Source organism: Dromaius novaehollandiae, chromosome 18, assembly GCF_036370855.1.
Source record: "Dromaius novaehollandiae isolate bDroNov1 chromosome 18, bDroNov1.hap1, whole genome shotgun sequence".
Classification (NCBI taxonomy): domain Eukaryota; kingdom Metazoa; phylum Chordata; class Aves; order Casuariiformes; family Dromaiidae; genus Dromaius; species Dromaius novaehollandiae.
The window spans coordinates 5,735,058-5,762,308 of NC_088115.1; the positions used below are offsets into that span (position 1 = coordinate 5,735,058).

General features: G+C 41.6%; 1 protein-coding gene across 3 annotated transcripts in view; it reads left to right on the forward strand.

Moving 5' to 3' along the window:
* Positions 1-27,251, forward strand: part of SHISA6 (shisa family member 6) — a 273,362-nt gene that overhangs the window by 224,269 nt on the left and 21,842 nt on the right. For 2 of the 3 annotated variants that reach the window (XM_026120621.2, XM_064522490.1), the window contains exon 4: positions 18,984-19,046. The exons of the other annotated variant lie outside the window; for it this stretch is intronic. In XM_026120621.2, the coding sequence (XP_025976406.1) occupies positions 18,984-19,046 (63 nt within the window). The remainder of the gene's footprint in view (positions 1-18,983; positions 19,047-27,251) is intronic. 3 annotated transcript variants of the gene reach the window in all.

Below are 27,251 nucleotides of genomic sequence, written 5' to 3' on the forward strand. Positions count from 1 at the left end.
AAATAATGTAGGGCTGCTGAGAGGTACCTGTATTCAGTGGAGTTCAGCACTGGGCCCCACGTCAGGGTCTCAAGGGCTTGTTACCTTGTGGCTGAGCTAAGGGGAATGATACTTGATTTGCTTTTGCAAAGTACTCTGAGTTTTATGAATGACAAGAAGCCACAGCAAAGTAATGTAGAAACTGGTGACTGTCCAGGGAAAGAGGCAGTTCAAGCCAAGTTTGGCCACTCTGTGGTCAGTGCATAGTAAATGCATTAGCATGTATCTCAGATGGCCTATGTGAAACATGTCGCCTGCAGAGAGGAGGCTGCAGGGCTCCTGGCAGTGACAGCAGTGGTGGCTCTGCAGAGTTCTTATGGAGTAGGGCTGACAGCAGCAAGGAGGGGCCACACTGAAAGGCCACAGGCTTATACAGAAACTGCCCTTGGCGATCACAGCTGGGCTGAAAGCCTGCACCAAAAATGAGCAAGAAAACTATTTAAGTGGATGGGGAACTGCTATTAAAGCCCAGATATTCTCTCCTGTACTGGGTGTTGGCTCAGCTCCAGCACAGGCTCTTCCCATCAGTGAAACACATTTTACATTTCTGTCTCAATGGTTACTGCTGTATAATCCATGGAAGGACTTTTCCTCCATGCCACACTTAATGCATGGCACTGCTAAGCCCAGACATGTGCCCTGACCCAGGGAGACAAGCAGAGAAATATGGTTTTACTGTATCAGACACGGCAGAAAAGAGCTTCCCATCTAGCAGGCAATTCTCTGCTGCGTACCTGCAGCTGGATTAGGGCTGCTTTGCAGCACAAAGGAGCCATCAGCCACTTTGAGAACCTGGCCCAGGAACCATGGAACATTATCACAGCCAAAATGTTTGCTTTTATGAGATTTATATATGGACTTCACATCAAGTGCATCTGATACTGAGGAAAGACTATTGGTGGGGTGATTTCAGCCCATAGCACTCTATGCAACCATATTCTTTTAATCCTGTGGTTTTACAAAACTTCAAGCAACAAGTGCAGCTTCAGCCTTAACTCCCACTCCTCTCTCCCATCCCCTTAGCACAAATTACAGTCAACCATAATGTGGGACTGCCCCAGCTGGAAAAAAAGTCTCTGATGGATCAGTGCCCCAGCCCAGTTTAGTTCCCCACACCCTACTCAGCATGAAGCATCCCAGGATAAGGGATGCAGGAGTATAAGGGGAGAAAGAGGCAACAGTGCCACTGCAGCATGACACAGGCTCAGTCCTTCCGGGTAGTGAATACAGCTGTGTATTTCTGTCTCTTACTGTGTCATTGACTTTGGCTAATCAATAAATGGTAGATATTGTTTGCCATAGTATAGATCTCATCCCTTTATGTGCTGAAGGACCTCCAGCATTTCTCTAAGGAGCTGCACTTCTCCAGTGAATCTCATTTTCCTACATTTAGAGATGAAGGTGGAGGTGATCTGAGTAAATAAAATCAGGATAAATACATATTGGGCTAAGCAAAAATAGAGATCATGTAAAGGAGAGTCCACAGCATGGAACTGCAAAATGATTAAATGAAATGAGGCTGTCACTGCATTTTGTGGAATTTCCCCAGTCTGATTTTGGAGAAATATTTCTCTTCCTACAAAGTGAAATGCTCTAGACAGGAGCCTGGGAAATAAAAATGCAAGGAGGAAAGTTGTCTGCAACTTAGCTGTTAACTGGTTCATTTAATGGGGTGTGACTAGCAGGCTCTCAATGGATTATTGTCCTCATGTATGAAATGATTTTGACAGCATTAAATTGGTGTTATAAAACACAAGGTGTGAGAATCTCAGGTATCTCCTGAAGATACCAGGTTAAGTGACACTGAATGCCAACACACTGATTTTCAAGCAGTTTGCACAAGGAAAGAAGCTGGAATTACCAACCCAGAAAGCAAGAGCTTTCCAAGCTCTGAGATAGCAGAGGACCATATAAACTATTGGGGATTGGAAAAGGGTCTGAAAGGGACTTGGCAGTAGGTACAGTGGGCATGTGATTCTGTTTCCAGTTATGTGCCAGTGCAGCAAGTGCTTCAACTTCATTGAACATACGCTGCCTATAACCAGGACAGATGTGCAAAGGAGAGTATAGTGTCACCCTGGCTGTAATGGAGCCCATGCAAAAATGTTGTTGACGTGGTCTGTGTCAAAGAGCATCACAGTGAGCACCCCACTTTTCTCCTCAGTAATGGCTTTTCATGGCTGATCTGTGATTGTTTGCTTTTCTTCAAGGATTTTCAGTATCAACCAAATATTTGGCTTTACATTCCCTGAACCACTTTAAAATGGTTATAGACTCTGTATGAGGACTTCAGACATAATCACCTCTTTCTCAGGTTGCTACTCCCTGGATGACCAGGAGCCAGATCTCTACTTTAAGACTGCCTCCCCAGTAAATTTTACAGCATATCTCTTTGTGCAGAGGGAGTCATATTCCTCAAGGAACACGCTTTGCATCTGGATTACATCCACTGCTGTGTGGCAGTACCATCTGGACAGCAACTCACCACAGCATCAAAGGGGGGAAGCAAATGGAGAGTAAAACAGAGAAAAGGGACAGGACAAAGGCTTTCTCTGCTTTAGGAAAATGTCCTATTATGCTATTATTGTATCCTGAAATGAATTTGCTACTCAGGGAACTTCTCACCTTCCTTTTCCCAGCCTCTTAGTCTGAAATACAGGTGAGGGATCTCCCCCAAGCTCTGGAGACTGTTTAAAGTCAACAGGGAGAAACAGGCATCTCTACATGGCTACAGCTTGACTGCTTTAGATCTAGGATGAGAAGAAGCATGCCCTCACAGTGCCTGTCTCTTCATGGACTGTGAAAGGAGTCCAGACCAGCTCAGGGGAGGCAGCCATATGTGGACAGAAAAATACCGCTCCAGATGTCTGCCTTTAGTGTTACTCCAGAAAATCCTGTTGTTTAAATTCAACCCTTAAGTTACTGCATGCTCATTTCTTAGATGAACGCTAAGGGGAGGGACTTGCATAGTATGGAAGCAGTGTGGTTGGTGCAGTTTATGAACCAGACTTTCCCATTCTAACTTCCCAGTGCTCCTTGCTTGACTGCATCTGCAGTACAGCTCTCTTGCCCTTTTATTTGTCTTCTTTTTCACACCTTCTTTTGCAGTCCACCCTCTCCAGTGACAGTAAGCAGTCTAAGTAATTGCTAGGGATCCTCTGTCTCAGGGAGCCTCTCTTCCTTGTATTATTTTACCCAAAGGCTTCAGGCAGGACTGCTTGCCACATTCAGAAGGATGCAGTAGGGCTCAGTTGGTGCATTTGAAATTCCTTGGTCCATCTGGGCCCAAGATTTTCCTCCAGCTACAGGGTAGTCCTTGAGCAGTTATTAAACTAGAGGTTTTTGCAGGCTATCAGAGAACAAAGCAGGGAAGCTTGGGAAATCTTTCTAGCTAGGACAAAAGACCATTTTTCAGACTGAAATGTATCTGTGGTCTTTACTATGAAGACATAGACCAAGTGCTTAGGGAGGATTTGTGCCTATAGCAGCTTCGCATTTGGTTCAGAATTACTAAAGCAAACCAGTCACACAGCACGCTGCTTCAGGTCCCCTCAGTCTGATATAAATACCATTTGTCTGTTAGAGAGGCAATTGTGCTCTTATTCCCAACTCCAGCCACTCACCCCATCCTTTGTGCAGAAAGTGAGATCAGGAAACTGATCTGTCTGGAAATTAACCTGAACAAAAAAAAAATAAAATAAAATAAAGGCAGAGAAATTTCTGTGTGATCATATATGCGTATACATACACTAACTGAGGCACAAGGGAGGCAGGAGGACCACATGGCTGACAGCTGAAGTGGAAGCAGGAATTTCAATAGCAGCCGGCACTTGCATCCAATTAATATGACCACAGAACTGCTCCCTTTGGCCTTGGTGAGCTTAGCACAGAAATGAAGTACAACAGCAGTAAAAAAGCCATGTGCCTGCAAGCATAGCTGAGCACCAGATTTGCTAACATGAATATTCCCGTAGAAGACAGTGAATGAGTAAATAGATAGAAATTGCTTTACCTACAGGAGAATAGTTCATACTGCTATAAATATTGTACTCTGCCATATTGCCAGGTTTCAATACAGAAATATAGTAAATACTGCATAAGTTACCAGGAGAGTTTCAGTATTGCCAACCACACAAGGTAAAGAAACCGCAATGAGATGTAAAAACAAAACTGAGGTTGGATTAAAAACCACAGATTCAAAATAAATAAATGCTGGGTTCTTTTGTTTGTCTTTTGCCTTCTGGGCTCTCAAGGTGCAATGCAGTGCTGTTACTGCCTCTTTGTTACAATTAGGAAGACTATGATCTTCATTTAATGAAGTGACAGGTGAAATTCCTTCCTAATTAAATGATTCAAGGACCTCAGGCTTTAAAGACTTATGATAAAAAGCTACACTCTTGCTAAAACTGGCAGAGGTGTACGCACAAGTATTTATTTTAGGTGATGCCCACTTTCTATGGAAGGGGGTACTAGGATGCCACAAAGATGTAGTGGAAAGACAAACCAATAACTTTGTCATAAAATTAGCCCTAGTTTTGAAACTTTTACTTCGATAATGATTGCAGGATATCCAGACATAAGATGTATTTGTATGCACCTAAATAATATAAATACTTTAACTTGTGGTCAGAAAAGATTGATTTATTACATAGAAACATTTCAGTGTCCCAAGCAATTTGGTACATTGAAATTAAGGCAAGTTTCCTGCATTAGCTGGACTCTACATTCTATGTAAGGCACTGAGAGCTGACACTGGGCATCATATTCAGCACCTGCTTCTGTAGATCACCATCCTGCTTTCTCAGAAAGGAAAGTAAGTTCTTTTAATCACATTCAGACCTTCTCATTTTAAATGATTTTTTTTTCCTCTAAAATTGTTCATCCAATTTTCCCAGTATCTAAGTCTCTCTCAGACTTGCAAATGTAAAAAAAAAAAGGAAAAAAAAAAACAGGACCCAGTTCATCGCTTCAGCTGTTTTTGAATTAGCCAAGCAGAAAATTTCTAATTAGAACATATGGAAAAAAGGGGGGAGTTGAATTAAATATTTATTTTTTTAAAAAGAAGCATGCATAAAATATCCCAGGATCTGTGTTGGACAGGAGGAGCATAGTACTGCTTGTGGTCAGAGTTAATGCATCTGTCCTAGGCTCTTCCAAAGAACATGTGTCATCTTCTCCAACATGAAATCTGATGGAATGGAAACACTGCAAGAACAGAACAGGCAATTAGTAGTAAAAAGCTACATTTTGAAACTGGCACATGCAGATATTTCTATGAGAGTACTATTTTGAAGGCCACTGTTTAATATGACTTCAGTTAGACTTAAGCAGATGCTTACAGTTAACCATCTGCTTAACTGCTGTTAGTATTAGCAATAGTTTTAAACAGAGCTTTTAGTTCTTTCCTCCTGTGGTGCCACACTCATCTTTGTCATAATAAAGCACTTATGCACACAGTTCATTTTACATGTTTGATTAGTGTTAGTGACTTATATGCTTAAAATTAAGAACATGGTCAGTGTCTAATTGTATCAGGGTCTTAGTTCTCTGTGCAATGCTGGCCCAAAGCCGTATTCAGCACCTAGCAGGCACGTGCTGGAGAGACGCAAACAAGTCCTAAATCTAGAAATAGAAAGTGCCAGAAATCAGTAAAAGGAGGAAATAAGCTCCAAACAAACATGACACACCTGTGTTCTTGTTCCTGGCCCCTAGCAGAGAGCTGGATAATATAATGAGAAAGTCCCTGCTTCTCTGTCCAAACACCTTCAGGCTGACCATGTTCCCTGGCAGTTTACGAGCAAGTATATTTCTATGTCTTGTGAGTGAATTAAAATCAGTTGAGGAGTTAAGTGTCTGTTTAACTTGATCATCATCTCTGTCATAATTTGGTAAATCTTTCACTCCTAGGCTTGAGCCGAGACTGGAATGGTTTTGCCTGGATCCTGGGCTGCTCAGTGTAAACTCACAGCCCATCCTCCTCATTGCAGTCTCTGGGCATCTTCCTATATTGCCTTGGGTGACAGAATAAACACCTATTCCAGGCCACTGAGAAGGGAATAAGAGCTCTGACCAGAAAATTAAGTAGGTGCTTGCAAAGAAATGACTTCACACACAGGATTGGAGCAAGGGCATCTTTCTCAAAGGGTTTTGTTTTGTTTTGCTTTTCCATCCCAAAAGCATATGGTGAAGAGTTCCCAGCCTCTAATCCAAACTCAGTGGCCCATAAATATATGTTGTCCTCCCTTGTCAACAGTTTGAGTGTCATATTCACTCACAGATAAAATTTTGATTTGTAAGTTTTTTCCACATAAAAGAAGTGAGCTAATCACCATCCAGGTTGCGCCTTGCTGGTCAGGAAGCAGGCTCATGTGGGGCAGATTTTTTTGCTTCTGGGGCTGCATGTTGTCTTTCTTTCATTAGCTAAATGTTTTGGGGGCATGAGATTAGGCTGAAATTTAAAATTTGAAAATCCATCCACCATCCTCAACCTGGCTATTTTATTCCTGACTGTTAGCTCAAGAACAAGAAAGTGCAGCAGGCACCACTCTGCCCCACAATGTTACAGATGCCGTTGAACTCTGGCAGTCTCAAGGCCACACTCAGTACTGCAAGAGACTTGTTCATTCTACCTATTTCCTTCAGGGATGGGATTGATTCAGGAGAGCGTTATTCTCCTCTGTATTTGAGCTGTTTAACTCCCTAGTCCTAAGAGCTACTCCAAAACTAGTTTTGGCCCTCTCCCAAACACAGTGTTAAGCATCAGGACATGCTGGAGCATTCGTTGGGTTTTTCCATTTTCTAGCTAATGGACCACTGGACACTCTATCAGTGGAGAGTTGCCCACATCACTGAGTACATTCAGGTTCTCAGGGAGCCCGTTTTGGTTGCATGGGAATCCAAATAAGAGCTTTTCTTTTCCAGGAAAACCTTCTGCTAGTGAATTGCACCTGGATTGTAACAAGCGTGGTGGCCTCTGGCTTCTGTTGTGCTAAATCTAGATTTTCTGTGCCTTTTCAGTATAAAGAGCCAGATGGGATGGTCAGGCATCTCTGTACTGTTCCTTAAGGTGCAGGAATTAACCTAGTATTTGACCTTCTCATCTCAAACTGGAAGTGCAAACCAACAGCACTTGACTCACTGGAGAACCCTTCCTGCACTAATTTAATCTTAACTTTTTGTTTCTCTTTCTACTTCCTAATACAGGGAAAACCATAGAAAGGACTTTGTGTTCCCTTTCCTTCTCTTTCTTACCAGTATCATGGGGTTAAAAACAACCATATGTTTCTTCCAAAGGTATTAGCATAATTATCTCTCCATTCTGAATGTGGAATAGCTGGCTGTGTTCCGCATAAGATTGTGTTTAACTAATCCTGCTTTAGAAACCCATACTATTTATATCTTCCAAAATCAACTTCATCTTCAGAAATGCCCTTTAAAGGACACATTCTGTTCTATTCTCACCATATGTTTTCACCATGATCTGCGTATTTTAAACGTGTTTCCAAAGGTTAGCGTCCAGGACTGCTCCCCCAGATGCTGTTTGTGCATTGCTGCCTAATGTTAGTCATGCAGCCTGCTCAGCTGCTTGATTTTTGAGAAAACCAGTGCATATTTATCTAATTATTTTGTGTTTGGAGAGTCAGTGTGAAGTTCTGAAACACAGAGGGGATCCCAGGCACTGATTGTCAACATCAGCTGAGTTTGTCCGAAAGGATTTGCCACAAACCTTGTTCTCTATCTCTTCATCTAGATTTCTTCTGTTGCTTTCACCATTTCTTTTTCCTGATTTATGCTGGAACATGCAAGCATAAGCAGCCCTAAATAAATCAAAATCATAGGAAATCAGCACAAATTAAGTCTGAAATGCTAGAGAGAGATTTTAAACTCCAGATTAGTAGTGACAGTTTTAACATTTCCATGTTGAGGGGTCACTGTAGCTGTTGCTTTCTAAATGCAAAGACATTGCTGTTGAGAAATCCTCATGCAGGGCATGCCTGCTTTCCAGATTCTCCTAGTGGTGAGTCTGGCAAGTCTCTGCTAACACTGAAAAAAAAAATACTTTTCAATAGATCTGATATTCAGTTGTCTACATAGAAAGAAAAAAAAATCATCAAGAAAACTGCTTTTCCAAAGATGCTTCAGAATGTATTGGTTTCCTTGGAGAAAGGTATTTAGAACTCTGTACAACCTCTATCTTCACTGTAGGTTTTTTTTTTTTTTAATATCATTGTAACTATGATGGGAAAATATTCTTTTTTGTGGTTGTATTTTCCTTTTTTTAAAATCTCTAGTTGTTCCAAAACAAAACTTGTATTTTACTCATAGCAGGCTCTTCCAGTTTTTTTTTGCGGTTCAGCACTGTGATTTTTCTGAAAGAGTCAGTGAATATCTAGACAAATGTACTGCTAAAGAGAAAAGTGCTTGTGTGTAGGGAGTTCATGAGTGGCTATAGTTTCATGGTACGTGTGCAATAGCTGGATATAAGGCCAGGATATCCATGGATATGGATATGTGTAGGAGGAATATACTTCACTGTGACTGAGCATGTGAGTTTCTGAATGCCTTCAGTAGAGGAGACAGATATTTTTCTGAGTGAACTAACTGTTCACTGGACTGTTGACTGCTGTATGATGCAGTCCTTCTCTCAGCAGCCTTGTTTACTCAGGTGTTTGTGGGAGAAAGTTTATTTTCCACCTCTTTTTTGGTGTAGCTCCATGGGCCATGTTGGTTTTCTGAAGCAGTCAGACTGGATCTCCAGCATGTCAGTGCTCATCGTGGCTAAATATTTTCTATCTGAAGCTGTATGTTTGCCTCTTTCCTGATTTCTTATAGGTCATCCAAGCCTGCATTTCCTATAGCTTTAAAATAATTTAGCAAATGAATGAACAAAACCCACTGCTGTGAAGCAATTACAGCTGCCACACACATACTTACCTGCTGCAAAACCACAAAGGTAAGGATGTGCCATGCGCCCTGTCCCCACACGTGCTCTGAGCACTACCTCTTACCACAGCTGCCCAAACAACACTTTAGTCTCCAGACTGCATGGCCACACATCCTTCTGCCCCTGAATTACCCGTCTTCAACACAGCTCCCTGACAGCTTTCCCCCACGCAACCAGCTATTCCTGCAAACACTGACAGCCTCGAGAGGTGTGTGTAGAAAGTCAGACAGGAAAGAACTGAAGCTGTAATATGGGATCTGTAGTAGCCGAAATAAGATCTCTGTGGAAAGATGAGCATTCAGAACTATTAGATGCACAGGCACATCAGCACCTATGTGCACATAACATGCAATTGTATACACTGATCTTACAAATCCAACTGATAAGAAACACTGTAACAATCCCAACAACAAAATCTTAGCTTTCAATTGCTCAATTAGAGCAAGTAGTTCTTCAAGATCAGCCTGGATTATGTGATTTCTTTCTTGTATTTTTTTAAAGCACAGTATATTTACCATGTACAGGTAGATTTTGTTTTCTCTTTTCACTTCTTTAATAATTCCTCTTTTAAGCACATTCAGATGGTGATCCACATGAAGCAATGCCCATAAAAGTGACATACTTTACTGATACTTAATACAGACCAAATGTAATTTAAATAGTCAGATGTAGCAAAATGCCAAGGCTGTTTTGAATGAAGGAATTTCAAATTCCATGGAGTATGTTATAGATAGACTCGACTCTGCTTGTGTGCATGTATTTGTACTACTGTTTAGAAAGACTTTTATTTAAGTTGTAAAAACAAGACATTGAAAGGTAGCAAATAACTGAATTGGAGTTTCATGCGAAACCTTAACTCACAAAGTGTTTAGATACAGAATGTATTTTTTCCAAATGAAATATCTGTCTTAATCACTGCTGGGAGTAGCTCTGAGCATGATTCACTGCTTTATAGTGAGGGAGGCTTACAGCAGTACCAAGATATGAAAAGCATGAGGCACAAAATGACAGCCCCTGCAAGCAAGGCAGAGTAAGCCCTTGGTGAGCATCCGGCTGAATCCAGGCACCTCTCTTTCCACCGCCAGGAACTTCTCGCAGCCAAGCCCACACTGCAAATTCTGCTGACAAATCTGCCCTGGCTCCAGGTGTGAGAAATGCTAACCTCCTGCTTGACCTTGCTATACCAGCAAGACGTGGAGCCCCAGCAGTAGGTGGTAACTTGCTGTTCAGGGAGGCAGCACAGCGACACAAACAGACGGGGTGCTTCTGCCAGGGGATGCTGTGTCGCCCTTTGGAGGCTTTGCTGATGTGGGCAGGACAGCAGGGTCTGCCTCCTGGGAAAGACCTAAATGAAGCTGAGCTAGTCAGTTAATCAGAGCCTTTCAAAGTTGCTTTGGTTTCTTGTTGCTTAAGTTTCAAACACCTGCAACATGATTTTTAGAAGTGCTGAGCTCCAGTGAGCTGCCACAGCCGTAACTAGACAGGATGTTCTCTCTCTTCCTTGGCCAGCAAACTTGTGATGAACAGTAACAAGCCTGAGGTTGAACTGGCAGTGGGGGGAGCATTTCCATTCCTTCCTGTGTTACTCTGTGGCCTTAGGGAAGTGATTCCACCTGTCTTCATCATTTTCCTCACATGCAAACCAGGAATAATTACACCTGCCCTACCTTCCCCACAAAAGTGTTATGATTAATTAGCATCTGATTTGTGCTTGCAAAATCTTATTAAAAATCCCCTGAGTGATCTGAAAAATCTGACCTGCATGTTCCATGGTGGTTCCTCAAAAATATTAAAACATTGCAAATGCAAGTACAATCACTCTCTGGCTCTTTAATCTGCAGCAAACAGACCCCACCCTACCTGCAGTGGGAGTCTGAGAACCATTTGTGAGGCTTAGATGAGTGCTAGAGGAAAGCCTGCATGGAAAATAACAGTTCCATAAACAGTACAGGATTTGGATGGCGTGGGATATTAAAGAACAGGGCCATTCACCACTTAATGAGGATTAAAATAACTCTTGAATAGCTGCCTTATTCCCTGAGCATCCTGTTCAATGAATGAGTCATAGGATTACAGTTGAAAAATAGGCTGGAATGGTGGAACAAAAAAGTAACATAATGAATATCAAATTAAGGGTTTGTGGACAACCTTTAATCTGGCACCTCCAGCCTGTTAGAGACTGACATTTTGACTTTAATAGTAGCTGAATCTTTATTGTTGTTGTCTTGTGTGTCCCTAGCTACAGTTCCTGTTTTGGGGGTCAGTTTGTTTGGGTATCGTTAGCCAGGTGCAGAAACACTCTACAAGCAGGATATTCATAGCATAAAAGTATAAAGTAATTATTGGCTAACCACTAGCAAGACAGCTGGGATTTAAGGATCTATTAGGCTAAGGAGTAGAATAAGCACCATCTCTGGTAAGGCACCCAGGGATCTCTGCTGGCTGGGCAGACGTCACTCATGAGGGGCTTGGACTCCCTGGGATGGACCTTCAGTATTGTGAGTAGCTGTCTGCCACCATCTCCACTGGCACTGCTGGCATGGGTGACTTGACTCAGTGGCCTGACAATTCCCAGTTAGTCCTTGACCAGACTGACAAGCCTCCCTGTTTTTTGTTGTTGTTGTTTTGGGCTTTTTAGGATTTCATACCGTTCCATGTTGGTGTTTTTTCCCCTCTTGAATCCTGAGTCACTATTGATCTTGTGTCAGAAATCCTGTCTCTGTCCCTAATTTTACATTTCATATCCCTCTACAGAATTAATGCCAATACATCCTAATTAACAGGAAAATGCTTTGTGTAGCGAATGCTTTACTGCTGCTTCCCTCACCTAGGCACCCTGCTCAGCTTGGCTTGACCAACGTAGCAGAAGTTAAAGGACATTTGCTCAAGAGTTCCCCTCTGGACTACAAATTATGAATAGAAAATGCTAGAGGGGGACAGGCAGTTGATTAACTGGTAGCTTTATGCCAAAAGTATTTACATTCTCATCATCAGTTTTTGGTCTACTTTCCTCCTTGCCTTCTGGGCCTGTCTTTCTTTTAGTTCCTAAAGCCTGAAATCTTTTGTCATATTTAAGTACTCTGGAAGATTAGCCCTTGAAGGGGATTTTCTCTTCATTAATGCAGATGCCAAACAGTTATCTTGTCATCAGATAAATAAACTGCTTGTTATATTCTTCTCTGAAAATCTCAGCTAGAGAATATGGTTGAAGGTAAGCAAATGGTGAGGTTGCTGAAAAGACCAGAAGGGAAGAAGGAAAGGAAACATATTTCATAGGTGGATTACTCCTGTTGAGCCCATTTCTTCTCCTCTATTCTCTGGTCAAATACAGATTTCAGAAGGCTTCCCAGTACTTTAATAAATACTATAAAGCTAACACAAAATATTGCATGACTTTCAGGACCACCATATATCTGTAATATAGTTGGCATGTATTAAAAGTATCCTTGCACTGCAGTTTTCGTAAGGAACTTTATTAGCAAAGACAGGCTGGAAAATACACCGTTTTCCTTCTAGATTTTGACACTTTCTATTTGTCCTATTATAGAACAAAATAAATCTAGCTTTTATTAACAATAAACATATAAGAAATCATTGAGACTGAAAAAATATGCCCCAGAGAAGACTGAAACAAAGTATCAAAGGAAAGGTTGAGTTCCTATGCAAAAAGATCGTTTTTTTAAGAGGATGTTCTGGACAGGAAGTACAATAGGAGTTCATTTGAGGCTATTTAAAATTTTCTTCATCATTTAGCAGGGGTTTTGCACCTCAAGACAGCCAATTTGCTGAGAGATTTATGCTGCAAATTAGAGCTGTCAGTCCTGACCACTGGAGGAAGTGCTTCTCCTTTCAAAGTTCAGATCAATACCTCAGCAAATGAGAAGATCTGCCTCTGAGAAGAACCAGTATGAAAGGCTGTCAGGCACCTTCACATCCCAGAAAGTCCACATCCCAGAGAAACACTCTGATTTCAGTTGCCCATTAAGGGTGCTGTGAGATAGCTGAGGAGCCTGATCCTGACTTGCTCGGAGCACTCACAATGCTCATTGCCCAGAAGCATCTGGGGGAGTGAAAGTTGCTCAGCATGTGGCAGGAGGATGCCTTCAGACAATAAAGCATTCTCTGTACTCACTAGGAAAATTCTCATTTCATGTTTTATCATCCACTTTTAAAAAGCTACTGGCACTTCTTAAAATCAATCATTGGATGCCATAGCTGACATTAGATTCTCTAAGTCTTTCCAAAAATGCACGTGCAATTTCAGCAAAACTTGAGGAATTATTAATTGAAAGATCCCTCCCCTCCATCTTCAAATGCAGGCTCAGGATCTAAGAAAAGAGGATCTTGGGGAAGTTTAGGAGAGCACCCAAACCTTTCTCCCATGCTCATAACCAATGCATCTGTCTCAGGAATGGAAGAGGAAAAAAGAGAAAAAGAAAGAAAGGCTCATTTGCTGGCACTGGTGCCCATGCGGCTGCAGGGTAGGGAGTCAGATCAGGGGACTGGTCTGGCTCAGAGCTCCCCAGGGCACTGTGCACGTTGCGTTCCAGGCTAAGCCCGTTCCCCAGTGCAGCTCATGGGGCAGCTGTACAGTCTCTCTTGCTGGCACATGATCAGGGTGAGATACAGGGTTGCCCTGCACCTTTCGGCAGCAGGTTGCATTTGAGTTTGTTGCATTGTACTCTAGGTTAGCACAGGTCCTCAGCAGTGGATCCCATGCAGTAGCACTGAGAGCTCCTGGAGTCCTCAGCCAGGTTGATAACTGCCACAGAAGAGTCACCTGAGCATGGCAGCAAGGCTGCTGAGGCAGATCCTTGTCTAGAGACATCCCTTCCTCCCTCCCACAAACTCTGTTTCCTTCTCCCCTCAGAGAGGTAAAACCATTCCAGCCCTCCCATGGCCTACATCTCCTTTCACACAGCCACCCACCACTGTCCTTCATACAGACCCAGTGTCCTATCCCCTCCAACATCTCCCCTTCCCCTTTCATAAATACACCCCACCATAGCCTCCACTCCTCCGTGTGGGTGAGAAGTCATGTTTCCCAGGGGAGCAGTTACTGAATTCACACATAAACCACATACATATAATCTCTTGAGATGCAGCATTTTGTTCTGTTTTTCTGTTCCAATTAGTGAATCTATGTCCTTTGCAAAGCAACCTGAAGTCTTTTAAGTCCCTGTCCATTCACGTGACTTCTCCCATACTAAAAAGGGACTGGAAGCACTGGTTTCCCTTCTGTCCATGTAAAGTCCCTTTCTTTCTGCTGGTTATTGTTATCTGATTCTTCCTCCAGCTATGCTCAGAAATTTCTTATTGTGGTCTGATGGTTCAGAGCACTATGCATCCTTTATTTCCCAAATGGAGTTTCCTCGTAAGTAACTTTGAACGCAGATCCCTGTCTCTGCAATAGATATGCTTCTGCCTAACTGGCACTTCACAATTAACAGCATTATCTTGTTAAACCTGAAGAAGTGCAGGAAGATCAGCCATCATTTTAAAGCATTTTATAGCTTTGAAAGTGTTTATCATAGGCTACAAAAGTGGTAAATGAAGCCTAGTGCTGCATTCAGATGCCTGATTAGCTCAGCCACGTGAAAATGCCAATAATTCAGGGTCTGAGTATTTTTATATGCCAATTTTTAAGCAGTGGCCTCAGAGAACCTGAGCTTTTTGGAGGAAAGGAAAGGAAATAAAGAATTTGGAGTGAAATGGAAAGCTGATCAGAATCACAACAATATGAACCTATTCATGCTGATATGGGTGTTATCACTGTCCTCAGCAAAGACACAGCTTCATCCAGGAATGAGTTTGCCAGAGGAAGTGACTGCATTGGAGTACTCTGTGTTTTCAGGAGAGAGAAACATCTTTCTTCGCTTTTGGTACAATGAATGTGTTAAAGTTTTGTCAGCTACTGTTTTAAATACTTACATTTCACACAGAGAGGTGTCTCCATCCTCTGTGTCTAGCCTTTTATCTGTCAGCTCCAGTAGTGTGTGAGTAACATTAGCCGAGAAAAGGACAAACAGTTTGTATGTTTGTTTTAACAATTTGATTTCTAAATTAGCTTTGCCTTAGCCATGCTGGAAGGCCTTGCTTTTCTTAGCTGCCCTGCACATCTGCAGCCATGCACCTGCCTGAGTCCAGGGGGACTAACATAGGTACCACAAGTTACTATATAAAGCAGTTTGCAAGATGGACCTCTCCTGAGGAAATACTTTGCTTTCTAAATTTTTCAGGATAGAGGTGGCTGTGTAGCAATTCAGTCATGCTCAATGAACTTATCAGATGCAAATGTAAAGGAGAGGTCATCATAAAACACAACAGGCTCATTGCTGACTATTCAGTTTGCAGCTTTCAAAAATAGATCAAATAGCTTATAAATAAAATAATAACTGGTGGGTAAGATAACTGATAAAATAACTGGTGGACACCAAGCTGAACATGAGTCATCAATGTGTCCCTGTGACAAACAAGGCCAACAGCATCCTGGGCTGCATTAGAAAGAGTCTTGCCTGCAAGTTGCGGGAGGTGATCCTTTACCTCTACTCCGCACTACTCAGAGGTCACATCTGAAGTACTGTGCCTAGTTCTGGGCTTCTCAGTAGAAGAGAGACATGGATATACTGGAGCAAGTCAGGTGAAGGGCCACAAAGATGAATAAGGGAGTACATGTCATACGAGGAGAGCTGAGAGAGCTGGGACGTTTTAGCCTGGAGAAGAGAAGACTCGGGTGGGATCTTATCAATGTGTTTAAACACCTGATGAGGGGGGGAGTAAAGAAGATGGGGTCAGACTCCTCTTAATGGCATCCAGTGACAGGACAAGTGGCAGTGAGCACAAGCTGAAATGCATAGGAAAATACTTTTTTACTGTGAGTCTGGTCAAACACTGGAACAGCTTACCTGGGCAGGTTGCAGATTCGCTATCCTTGGAGATATTCAGAACCCAACTGGGCACGGCCAACTGAGCAACCAACTCTAGCTGAACCCGATCAGCAGAAAAAATGTTGTAAGAAAGAGGGAAACAGAATATTCAGTTGTTCTTACGACACACAGACAGCCCTAATGGCGACTGTACACAGCAGCTGCCTTTGTAACCAAAGACCCTACAAATTCTGCATAGAAGACTCCTGAATTGAATCTGAATGAAGTCTATATGTACTGGCCAAGAATTTAGCTCCATAGCTTTTCAGAAGCACAGAATATTTAAATTATATAAGAGAAAAGCTGAGTTGCTGACCAACAGGCCTCATGACCTAGAAATATCAACATGTGGAGGAATTTTCTGATAATATATTGTTTTCCTGGTCTAGCAGAAAAATGTGAAAAATCCAATAGGAACTGAAGCCAGGTAATTCAGATTGGAAATAAAGTATATTATGATTTTTGGTAATGAGGTCTAAAAATACTGCATTTATTTATTTTAAGTATGTTTCAGACTTACCATCACATAAATTCTTTTAAACTCATATTGCTGAGAGATCTGTTTGAACTCAAACAACAGCCAGAACCTGATGCAGAAATTAGTGAGCAGGATTCTGTGCCAGGCTTGCTGGAAACTAGATGAAATCCTATCTGATCCCATGTCACAGATCTCTGAAATTGCCTCCAGATTGTTACAGAGATTCCAGAAATATCAAAGCTTTTGATTTTTCCCACCCATCCTCATGTTCATTCTGTCACATTAAAATGAAATGAGACAATACAGAGGAACAGAAACAGAAATAAAATGGCAAAAGTAATTACTGCGGAATTTTAACTTGCTAAAAGTAACCAGCAGTGGAGGATCCAAAGGAAAATTCTGACTTGAGAAGATCTGTAGGCCGCTTATTCGAGGACATTTTAGATGCTTAGGTGAACCTGGCCTCCTTTCAAGTTTTGCTCTTCACATGTAGTTAATAGCTGGGTTAATATCCATTCTATATTTTCAGCTGGCTGTGTATTTAATGAGTACTTATTTTCTAGATGGAACTGTAAGTAAGCTAATGTGTCCAATCTGTTATCATCCAAATAAATAACTTCTGACTTTAATCTTGACTATACACAGACATTCAGCATGCTGTGTACAGAGATGAGCTTCCAGTGAGGTAATATAAGTAGAAGCAAACATGAATTTCTCAGGAACAAATCATGTCAAGCTAATCTAATTTCTTTCTACAACAGGATACTGGGTCCTGTGGCCAGGGGGGAACAGCTCATATTAGAGATCATGACATTAGCAAGGTTTTCAGTAGTTTCTGGGAAAGTAATATGAGACCAATTTGGGAAACATGGTCTGTAATGAATCTCTATAGGGTAGATGCCACAATGGTTCAATAACTATAAATTGCGAGTAAACATCACTAGAAAGATTAACTGATACAGTTCTGCATGTAGGTTTCTTGTTAATGATCAGCATGGTGGAATAAGAATATGCTTATTAAATGTGCAGATGATATGAAGTTTGGAGAACCCTAAGTCTATTAGAGGATGGAATTATAATTTAAAATGTTCTTGGGAAATTGGAGAAATAGTCTAAAAAAAATTAAATGGAGAAAAATGCTTAGTGTGGGACTGAAAAAGGAATACTAAAAAGCCATTGTATATGTTGAAGAATGATTGGACAAGTAGCAATTCTTTGGAAAAACACCAAGGAGTCATAAAGGATCACAAACTTGATGTGAACCAGTAATTTCATGCCATTAAGAAAAAGGAAAATATCATGCAAGGTTTTGTGAATGAGGATAGAGGACAGGAAAAATCCAGACACTCCACTTTGTACTGATAAGGTCTCAGCTCAGAAACATGCCCTGGTTTGTATATCACACTTGGGAAGGATGTAGGTCAATTAGAGAGTGCACAGGGGACTAAACTGAAAACAATCAAAGGCAAAGCAAGCAAGCTTTCTAGGGAAACAGAAAGGAAATAGTGCCATTTATCATGAAGAATAAAATTAAGAGGGCATGTGATAACAGTTTTGTCATAAAGAACTATTGCCAAAATAAGGTAGATGATCACCATGTCCCTGGTAGACAGGGAAGAAGTAATGGGCCTAAAAAGTAGTAGGAAAGACCCACTGAAATAGTTCTCCCAGGGAGGAAGTGAAACTTCCAGAGGAGGTTTTAAGAGTAAGTTCAGCATCAGACTAGTTCATTCTGCACTGGTAGAGGATGAGATCCAAGAAGGTATCTTGAAGTCTGTTCCCTACTTTACTTTGATTCTATAACCAGCCATAAAGATCCAGACAAAGCAAGTTCTTTATTGAGACTTTTCTGGAAATTTCATATGATACAAGAAGTTTATCCGAAGTCACTTATCTAATTTTTTTATTACAGTGAGAAAAAAAGAAAGATGTTTTTCCAACCCAAGGGGCAGTTACTAATTATGTAGTTGCACTGCCATTGGCAGTTCCTTGCTACTTTGCAACGAAATGCATAATACGGAATGCAGTAGGTCTCACAGCATTCTTACTGCTCAGGGGAGTGAGATCTCCAGCCTAGATGCAGCTACTGAACTCTATGTCCTGCATTTGTGAGGCCTCTTATTTGATCCTTCTCATTACTCACACAGGGCATTGCTGTTGTGGTGGTTGTGGTCACAGTGGGAGAGTCTGTTTTTCAGGTGTCGGGGGCCAATGTCACGAACAGCTTTGTGTTGGAAGGAGATGCACCGGTACAATAAGGGCTATGAGGTTCCAGGAATTCCCAGGAATACACCACTGATGTTTATATACAAGTCATGGTTTGTTCCTGTTTGGACATGCTTCTTACCTTTTTCAGACAACTCTAATTTGCAGGCTCAGCAGAAGGGGAGCAGTTTTCCATTATCGTGTTCTTTTAGCATCTGGAATTTTAAGTGAACAACATAACAGAATCTTCTGCTTTCTTAAGCATTTTCTTCTCCTTTCTTTAATCATGCTGAGATTTCCTGTAAATACTGTGAGCTGTAATTATCATCTGCAGATCAGTGGTTTAACTAAGCTGTTTCTTAAAAGGATTTTTTTTTTCTGTGAATTTCAGATGACCAAGAACAAAATTATAGTCACCTGATACTAAACAGTGCCACCCAGACACCTACACATGGTAAGAGAAAACAAAGAGCAAAATTACACTTGTTGTAACTTTTCTCTGCCGACCAGTAACATTTACTGGTATCAAAGTATGTTTAATGTTAATTGAACAATTCCTATGGCAATGATGCATGAATGATGAATTTCATTAACATTAAACATAGGACCATATTTTTCAATACTGCACACAATTAAATATGGACCAGTCTTTTACTTTACCTATCAGCTTTGTGTTTCCCCATGTCTGGTTGCTCCTTTCTCACCTCCATATCAGCAAAATGCTGTCAGATTTATCAGACCAAAACAGTCAAAACGATAACCAAAGAAAAGTCCTTCTTGCTAGCCAAGCTGGTCAACTGATAGTGCTGTCTGTGCAACATTATGATAGGTTAGAAAGACAGTGGATGCAGGGCTAGGGCTCCTCAGCTTTTGGCGTTGCACTATAAGGCCCAATTTTAGTTTCACAGCTAACTCCAAGCTGTCCAAGCCACGCTTAACATGGGTCTGGCTGGAAGGAAGCTCCTGACTCACCACACAATGTCCCTCAAGTTTCTCGTGTGCAGGATAGGTAAAACCTTGAAGAGATCCAGGACTCCCACTGCCTTCTTTTCACAAACAGAACTGCCTCTTTCTAACCCATTTCCAGTGTTTGCTCTTTCACACCGTTCCAGGTCCTCTTTATTTATTTTTGTTTTTTATTTACTTTTCTTTTAATTGGGAGAAAGTGACATTTCACTGGCCCTAGGAACTTAGGAAACAGAGCAGCTGTCATGACCCTACACCCACTGTAGGATGGACCAACACTGACCTGTCTCCTGAATCTCAGACCTGAGACCTCAGGAGATGGCTGGGGCAGCCCATCACCACCATATAGCCTGTCCAGTCGTCTCTTCAAAGGCTGAGAGCGGCCCTTACAGATTTTCTCCAAAGCTTCCCTGAGTTTGGTCTTTAAACCCAGATAGCTTCTTAAGTGTGAATCCTCCTGATGACATCACTCTTGCTGAGCTATGGAAGACCTGGATTTTCATTTGTCTTACCTCTGTATTTGGTTCAGCACATTCAGTGGCACCTCTCTATCCAGCCCTCTCTTCTTGACTTAGTGAACTTGTGGATCCATCTGTCATCCTTTAGCCAGTAGTTTCAACAGTTCAGCTGCTTCTCAGAGATATCCCCTTGTTCCCTGTCTCATCCCAGATGGGAGAAGTGCTTTCATTTCCCCCTTGGCCAGAATCCTTATTCCTCTCTGTTCAGCCTTGTCCCTCCAACTCTTCTACCTCTTTGAGTCTCACCCCTCTTCTGCCTTAGCTCCTTCCTCTCTTTGACTTCCTTGCCCCCAGCTTAGCAGAGTTGAGCGTGAGCAGAATGTCACTCCCTGCATTGCAGCAATGACAGATCACCCAGTCAAATCACAGGCACCTTCAGCTTCCTGAAGGAAGCTTCCTTCTCCATCCAAATCCAGATCACCCATTGCCAGTCAAATCAGTTGTTCCCCCTGCCTCTGTGGAATCAGTCCAGGCTCTGAATGTACCCCATTCTCTCTGCTTACTTCTGCCTTCATCTGCTACCTTGTCTTGGCCTCCTCCATGTTCTTCCCTGCTCTGTTTACCCTCTGAATGTTTGTCCAACATTTGCATCTGGAGCCTCTCCTCTTCCAGGGAAGTGGTAAGTGATGAGTAAATCTCATCATAATATATTGCTTCACACTTCCTGCAGCTCTGAATCTCTGTATTTAATACTCATCTTGTTATTGCATTTGATAAATATTCTGGAATTAATTTATTGTGAAAGCTGTGTATGTTGTATAGAACCTTACACAACTCTTTGTTGTAAAAGAAGGTGGGAGAACAATTGCTCTTGAAAAGGTCACCTCAAATCTTTGGTGATTCTCCTTCCTACACAGTGGGTCAGGCTGCTCCTCAGCCCTCAAGTATCTTTCAATTGTAAGACTATATATATTTTTTCCACCTCCCAAAAAGCACAGGAAAAGCAATGTCAGCTTTAAACCTGGCAATAGCATGACAGTATTGCACATGAGTTGATTATTTACTTTTTATTAACCTTTTTACTTTTTTATACAAAAGATAAGAGGAGAAAACCTGAGATAGAATAATCAGGCTAGCATTGCATTCTCTTATCTTTAGGATCCCAGATCTGCCCAGGAAGGCCAGATGAGTCCAGTTTACCAGTATCTCTGCCCCAAAATTTTTACATTATATCTATTGCCAGGGTCCCTGTTACATTCAATAATTCAAAGTAATAACATGTTCCAAAACAGTTAAACTTCCCTCTGGACCTGACAGATGTCTTCCTTTTTTATGTACTTGAGACACAAAATCAAAGCGGACGTATTCATGATCTCAGATTAGTGAGTTCTACTTTTTCCCCCCTCTCTTCTCATGTCTGCTCTGCATCTTAATAGTTTGCTTACACAAAGCAGGTTGAATGACCTGGTGGCAATTAGCTGTATGATTAGGAGTTACATTTTGGTCATGTTATCCATGTGGTCATGGACACTTATGTTCATGATCTTCACGTCTGCTGTTGCTGGTCGTCCATTGCTTGGTGAGCTTAAAATATTTGGACCTTTCAAATAAGAGATGAAAGGAGTATTCAGCATTTATCGCTGAGATTCTGAGATACATTAACAAAGCCACAGATTTAATTTAATTCCCTTGCTGGATAGGGCATGGTATATATTTTCTGTGTGATTATGCAGATTTGTTGGTGGACATTACTTGTTTCTTCCTAAACACTGTGTTTGTGAGTTCCGTTTCCTACTCAATCTGTAGGCACCCCCAACACAGTGGCACCGTCCACAAAGAGCAGGAGAAGGGAAAGAAACCTGCGTGATGCTCAGACATGCCCTGCACTGTGTGTGACCAGTGTTCACTCTAAACTGAGGTGAAATAATCAAAGAAATGTTCTCAAGTTATCACCACAAAGCAAGCACAGCTGTGGATGCAGATGACATGCCACTACAAAAGAATAACATTGCTAACACAGAATGTAACTTCATCCAGAAAGGTCATAAAATTCCTCCACGAATGGAAGAGCTCCCCACAACATCCCCAGAAGACTGCCTCACCCATCAGGGAGACACTTTACACAGTATACGTGAAAGGAAGCGTGAGTTGTTACAAACCCTGGAATACCTGTCAGAATGAGAGTTCAGCTGCTCGGGACTGATAACCTCTCTCCCATCTTCCACCATCTTAGAAACTCCACAGGTTCCTTACCTTTCCCTATAATTCCCATTACAATACCAGAGTCTCTAGACTTGTGTAACTGTGGGACCGAGCAGGGGAGGCTCTCTACAACCCAGCCGTGTCAGACATGGGACCCAGGGCTCTGCAAGGGACCTCCTCATCTGGAAGGAAGTATGAAGGCCAAATCATTCATGCTCCCCTTTCCCCTCTCTGTATTGGCTAGTTCTTTGCAAAGATAGAGCAAAATGCACCAGCTTATCTCTTTCTTCAAAGCTCTTGGGAAGTACAGTACCCATCTGCTTGGATGGTGAGCCAGAACATCTCTTCCGAGGCATTGTTCAGTCTTTTGGGGGTCACTGTGGATTTAGTAACCTCTTGGGGATTCTTTGGTCAGGGCATCTCCAGGATCAGAGGTTTTGTTAGACTACAAAGAGTAACAGGATCTTAGTGTGCAGGAGTGATCCAGATGTGCTGTTGCAGTGAAGCAGCTACTCTGCCAAACAGCTTTCTGCAAATAACCCGCTGTACCCCATCTGCTTGGCAACTTTGTCTTTGTTCAGCTGAGGTAGGCAAAGAATGGTAAACATCTGTTTTCATGAAGCAAGATTAGTTTGTGGCCTCTGTGCTGTGCCAGTCAGATACCACTGTGCTGGACCCTCTACGAATGCATGTTACAGCTAACAGCACCATGTGCAAAGACTCTGCCAAATTCTCTACAAATATCCCTGTCACAGGATTTTACCTTCAAAGAAATGAATTGGAAGAGAATATGCTCAACCCATGCTCGGAAAGAATCAGAAAAAAACCAAAAACAAACAAACAAAAAGTTGGACCTCAGTTATGGCCAGGTTCAACTTCAGATTCTCAGAGCTGAAGCTCTCATACCCTCTGTTTTAACCCACTCAGGGGGTTGCTGGCCCATGCTCAGAACGCAGCTTTTCAACACAAGGGATACACCCCATCGCAGTAGGTTGTGCAGCTGTGAGATCAGTGGTATGGTTACACTGAATTCTTCTGATGCAGGAAGGAATGCCTACTAATTAATGACGAGATTGTGTATAATCTGCTCTGTCAGGCTGCCATCATTTAATTAGTGTAGTGCTGTTTGTAGCACAGCTAACAGTTAGAAGAAAATGTCCCTTTTCCCTCTGCCTGTCTGTCAGGGAGGGTTCACAGAGGGGTGAAACGTGTGTTTTCTGTATTTAGAAAATGTGATATATTGTGGAAGACAATTTAAGTGCAGATTGAGAGGCATGACCACAGGCAAGTGGGTCTGTCAAACCACAGTCTGAAATACCAGGATTTCATTTCTGCTGTTGTTGATGGCTCTGAAGTGGCCAGAGTTACTTTGGGTCTCCCACATCCAAAAGAAGGTTGGCTTTCTCCTGGTGTAGGTCTCTTTGTGCACCTACTTCACTTTGAGAACACCAAATGCCCATTATAAAGATATCTGCATTCCTTTGGAAACCTCACGCTAAACTCTGCTTTCACTGATGTACTTCAGACCTCGATTCCACTGAAGTCATGTTTGATGTTGGCTTCATTAGCTCTAGACTTTAGTTTTACATCAGCTGCAGATTTTTAATTCTAAATGAAGAACTCTATAGCTATATTTTTGGAAAGATGTAGTGATATTGTATGTAGAAGGTAAAGGTGTGTGCTTAAGAATTTGTTTCTGTGTGCAGCCAAATTTTGCACATGAAATGCAGGTACATCTTTTGATACATTAATTTATTTTGTGTATTTATTCAATCCTTATGCAAAATAAGCACTTAAAACTATTTTCATAAAAAAAATTAAAATATGAAAAATATAGAAGCTAAAGGTACAGAGAATGACTGAGGCAGTGTAGCATTAGCTGTAGAAGAAATATACTCCGTCTGCCTGGGCTCAGTTTCTGTGAAGCTTATTATTTTATTTTTTATTCCTGCTTAACTTTAATCTCATTATAGTTAGTGCATATTTAATTATGTTAAACTACCAAGAGTCTTGTATAAACATTTTTTTTTACATCTACATAAATAAACAAGCAAATTGGTAAATAATGTAGTTAGTAGGAAGTTCATATCATAGTTTTTTGTATCAGTTCATTGCATTTGGTAATTATCTCAAAGTACTTAGTAAACCACTATAAGTGGTGAATGGCTTCACTTCAAGATTTTAATTTGGTCAAGTATTTTTTCCACAGATGATGCCTGGGTTTGCTCTGGTGGAGGCAAATTTAATTTTATAGCTGTAGCCATGTGAACGTTAAACAAATTCCTATGTATGTATACATGTATAGATCTTTATCTCTCTTCCTCTCATTCTTTCTCTCATTTTTTCTTCCTACATTCTCTCCTTCCTTCCTTCCTCCCTTTCTCCCTCCATCTCTTTCTCTTTCTCTCTCTCTCTCTCTTTCTCTTTCTCTTTCTTTCTTTCTTTCTTTCAATTAATTCAGAGCATCTTCCTTCCTACACAGTAATAGGGCTTTGGGGAAATACATTGCCAAAATAACTCTTGCATCAATTTTCTAACATCAGACCAGAAGCTTCAATTTGGGACAATCCCAGAAGATATGAAAATGATTCCCTATACTGTCACATCTCCTCCAGCAATTTGTTGAGAGTTTTGTGTCTATTGTGTTTAAGACACTGTTTACAAAATCAGAACAATTAAGGACTGTTTAAATTAGATTTATCCCCAGCAGAAATATTTGTGAGGAAATTAGAAGATAATCAGATCTCCAGAATATAACCTACAGAACAAATAGGCACATTATGTACACTGTTGTTTTTGCAAAGCAGCAGGGCATTAATGAAAGTGGGAAGAGAAATGAACCAGGTAATCTGGGAGGTCTGGACAACATAGTGCCAGCTCTTTGATCCATACAAGTTGCCATTTGGGGGTACCAGTGGTAATCCATGGTTCAGCTGCTTTGTACCTCAGCTTTGCGAAGTGAAGTGCACAGGGAAAGGCTTCATTGTACTACAGCTCCAGTTACACAAGCACAGGGCAAGCTGGAGTAAAGTCTTCCACGAATGAGGACCAGCATTTACCAGTATTGACCTGAGCACTTGCTAGGAACATCCTACAGTGCAGAGCCACCCTCGGCGCAGGGAACGTATAAGCCCTGGGAGCAGGGGGGATGCAGTGTGCTCCGCCAGTATCCAGAGACCTCCCAGGTACTGCAGAGCAAGATTTCAAAGTTTCCCAAGTCTCTTCTACAGGCCGTGATGTGGCCATGCACAGATTTGAGAGATGGGACTGGGCTCTCGTGGCAGGAGTGCTGACTTTCCCTTAGTTGATGGTATACAGGCAGTGAACAACCCTCTGTCTAAAAACGGGTAGAAGACTTGAATCAGTTTTCTGTAAAGGATTCATTACAGCAAATGCTTTTTTACTTAAAGACTAACTACTTTGTGGCTCTGGACAAAAAAAGAAAAATCACTCTTTTTGTAGTCTGTATATTAGAGGGGTTAAAACAGGGTCCTGACTCTGTGCACAACCCATCTGCTGAGCATGGAGTCCTTGCTTTGCAGATGAATGTTGTCATGCAACCCTGGCCCATGTTCCAGCCAGCAAATGGCCATCAGGAATAAAGCACTGGGAGCTCATGGACTAAAACTTTGTTGTGTAACTGTACCTCCATTCTTACCGTGCCTCCTGTTGGAAAAACCTGAGGAGCTTTTCTCTGTGATAATACAGATGTTAAGTGAAGGGCAAGTATAGGCAGAATAGCTCTGACACTGGCCTCAGATTCCTCTTACGGACCTTGAACCATAAACAAGGAGAAGCAGCATATTTATCCCAAATGAATGTGAGACCGGCGAGAAAGACCAAAATTTCTGGACGTCAAATCACAGCATCATAAAAAACTGAGATATGTAGAATTACTGAGACAAATGTTTCTTTTCCCTTTGCATTGCTAGAAGTGCTATTGGTGTGGAGCTGCCTATGGTTCATTCAGAAGGAAGGCTTCCTTCTCAGAACATTGCGATGTTCCCTGCAGCACCTCCAGCCTGCCTCGGGGTCTTGAGCCTCCCGTAGTCCCAAAGAGGGAGAGTCCCCCATGGCCCACTGGACCTGAGATGTATCATTTGTGTCTCTCAGCAACTGGCGCCACACTGAAATTATTCACCTACATAACCTGTTGCCAGGACCATTGTATTTGTCTTTTTGAGCTGATGTGTTTCTCTTTTTGAGTCAGCTTCTCCTCCCTGGAGTTCAAGCTTTGAGCATGAGGCACTCTCAGAGTTGGAAGGAGTTAACAGATTGACATTTTTCAATTGCATAGTCTCAAATTCAGCAGCAGTGAGTCCTGATCCCAGCTCTATACAGTTCTACATGCTGGCTGCTCTGATTCCGGAGCCATGTGTTGTTTTCTGTATCTCCATGAAAAGGCAGGTAACCTGAGGAAATGTGAATATATCTTTTCTTATGATTACTCATTGCAGTTCTACTTTCTGAAATTTGCCCTCTGATTTTAATTGGCAACATTATTCCTTTCATTCTGTGTTGTAGTATATAACTATGCTATGCCCTGATAAACACGGTGTATGTTCAGAAACATCCTCACGTCAATGGACCCTGAGTGATATGATTCCGGTATATTATTGTGCTGTGTGTCTGTATGGTAGCATATGAGGATATCATCTTGCAGTGTGCTGATGTAGTTCACTGTTGCTTTTTACCCTTTCAGACTGCGGTTCAATTCTCAGCAATGAGCCATGAATTAGCTAATCCTAGAGTCATCCTGGTATGCAAGAGCTTTTTTTTTCATTAAGTGGATTTTAAATCCCACATCTCCAGACCATGTAAATGAGAGATGCTATTCACTGGAGAGCTGCTGATTTACATCACAGACGATCTGACCTGAAATGCATGAGTGTCTCTCTGAGATTCTTCATAAGAGATGCAAAAGACTATATAATGGACTCAATAATAGCATTTGTAACATAAGAAGTACAAAAACACAGATATACCCCCTGAAAAAGCTGAAGATATACAGTGTAAATTTTATTTCTAGTCTG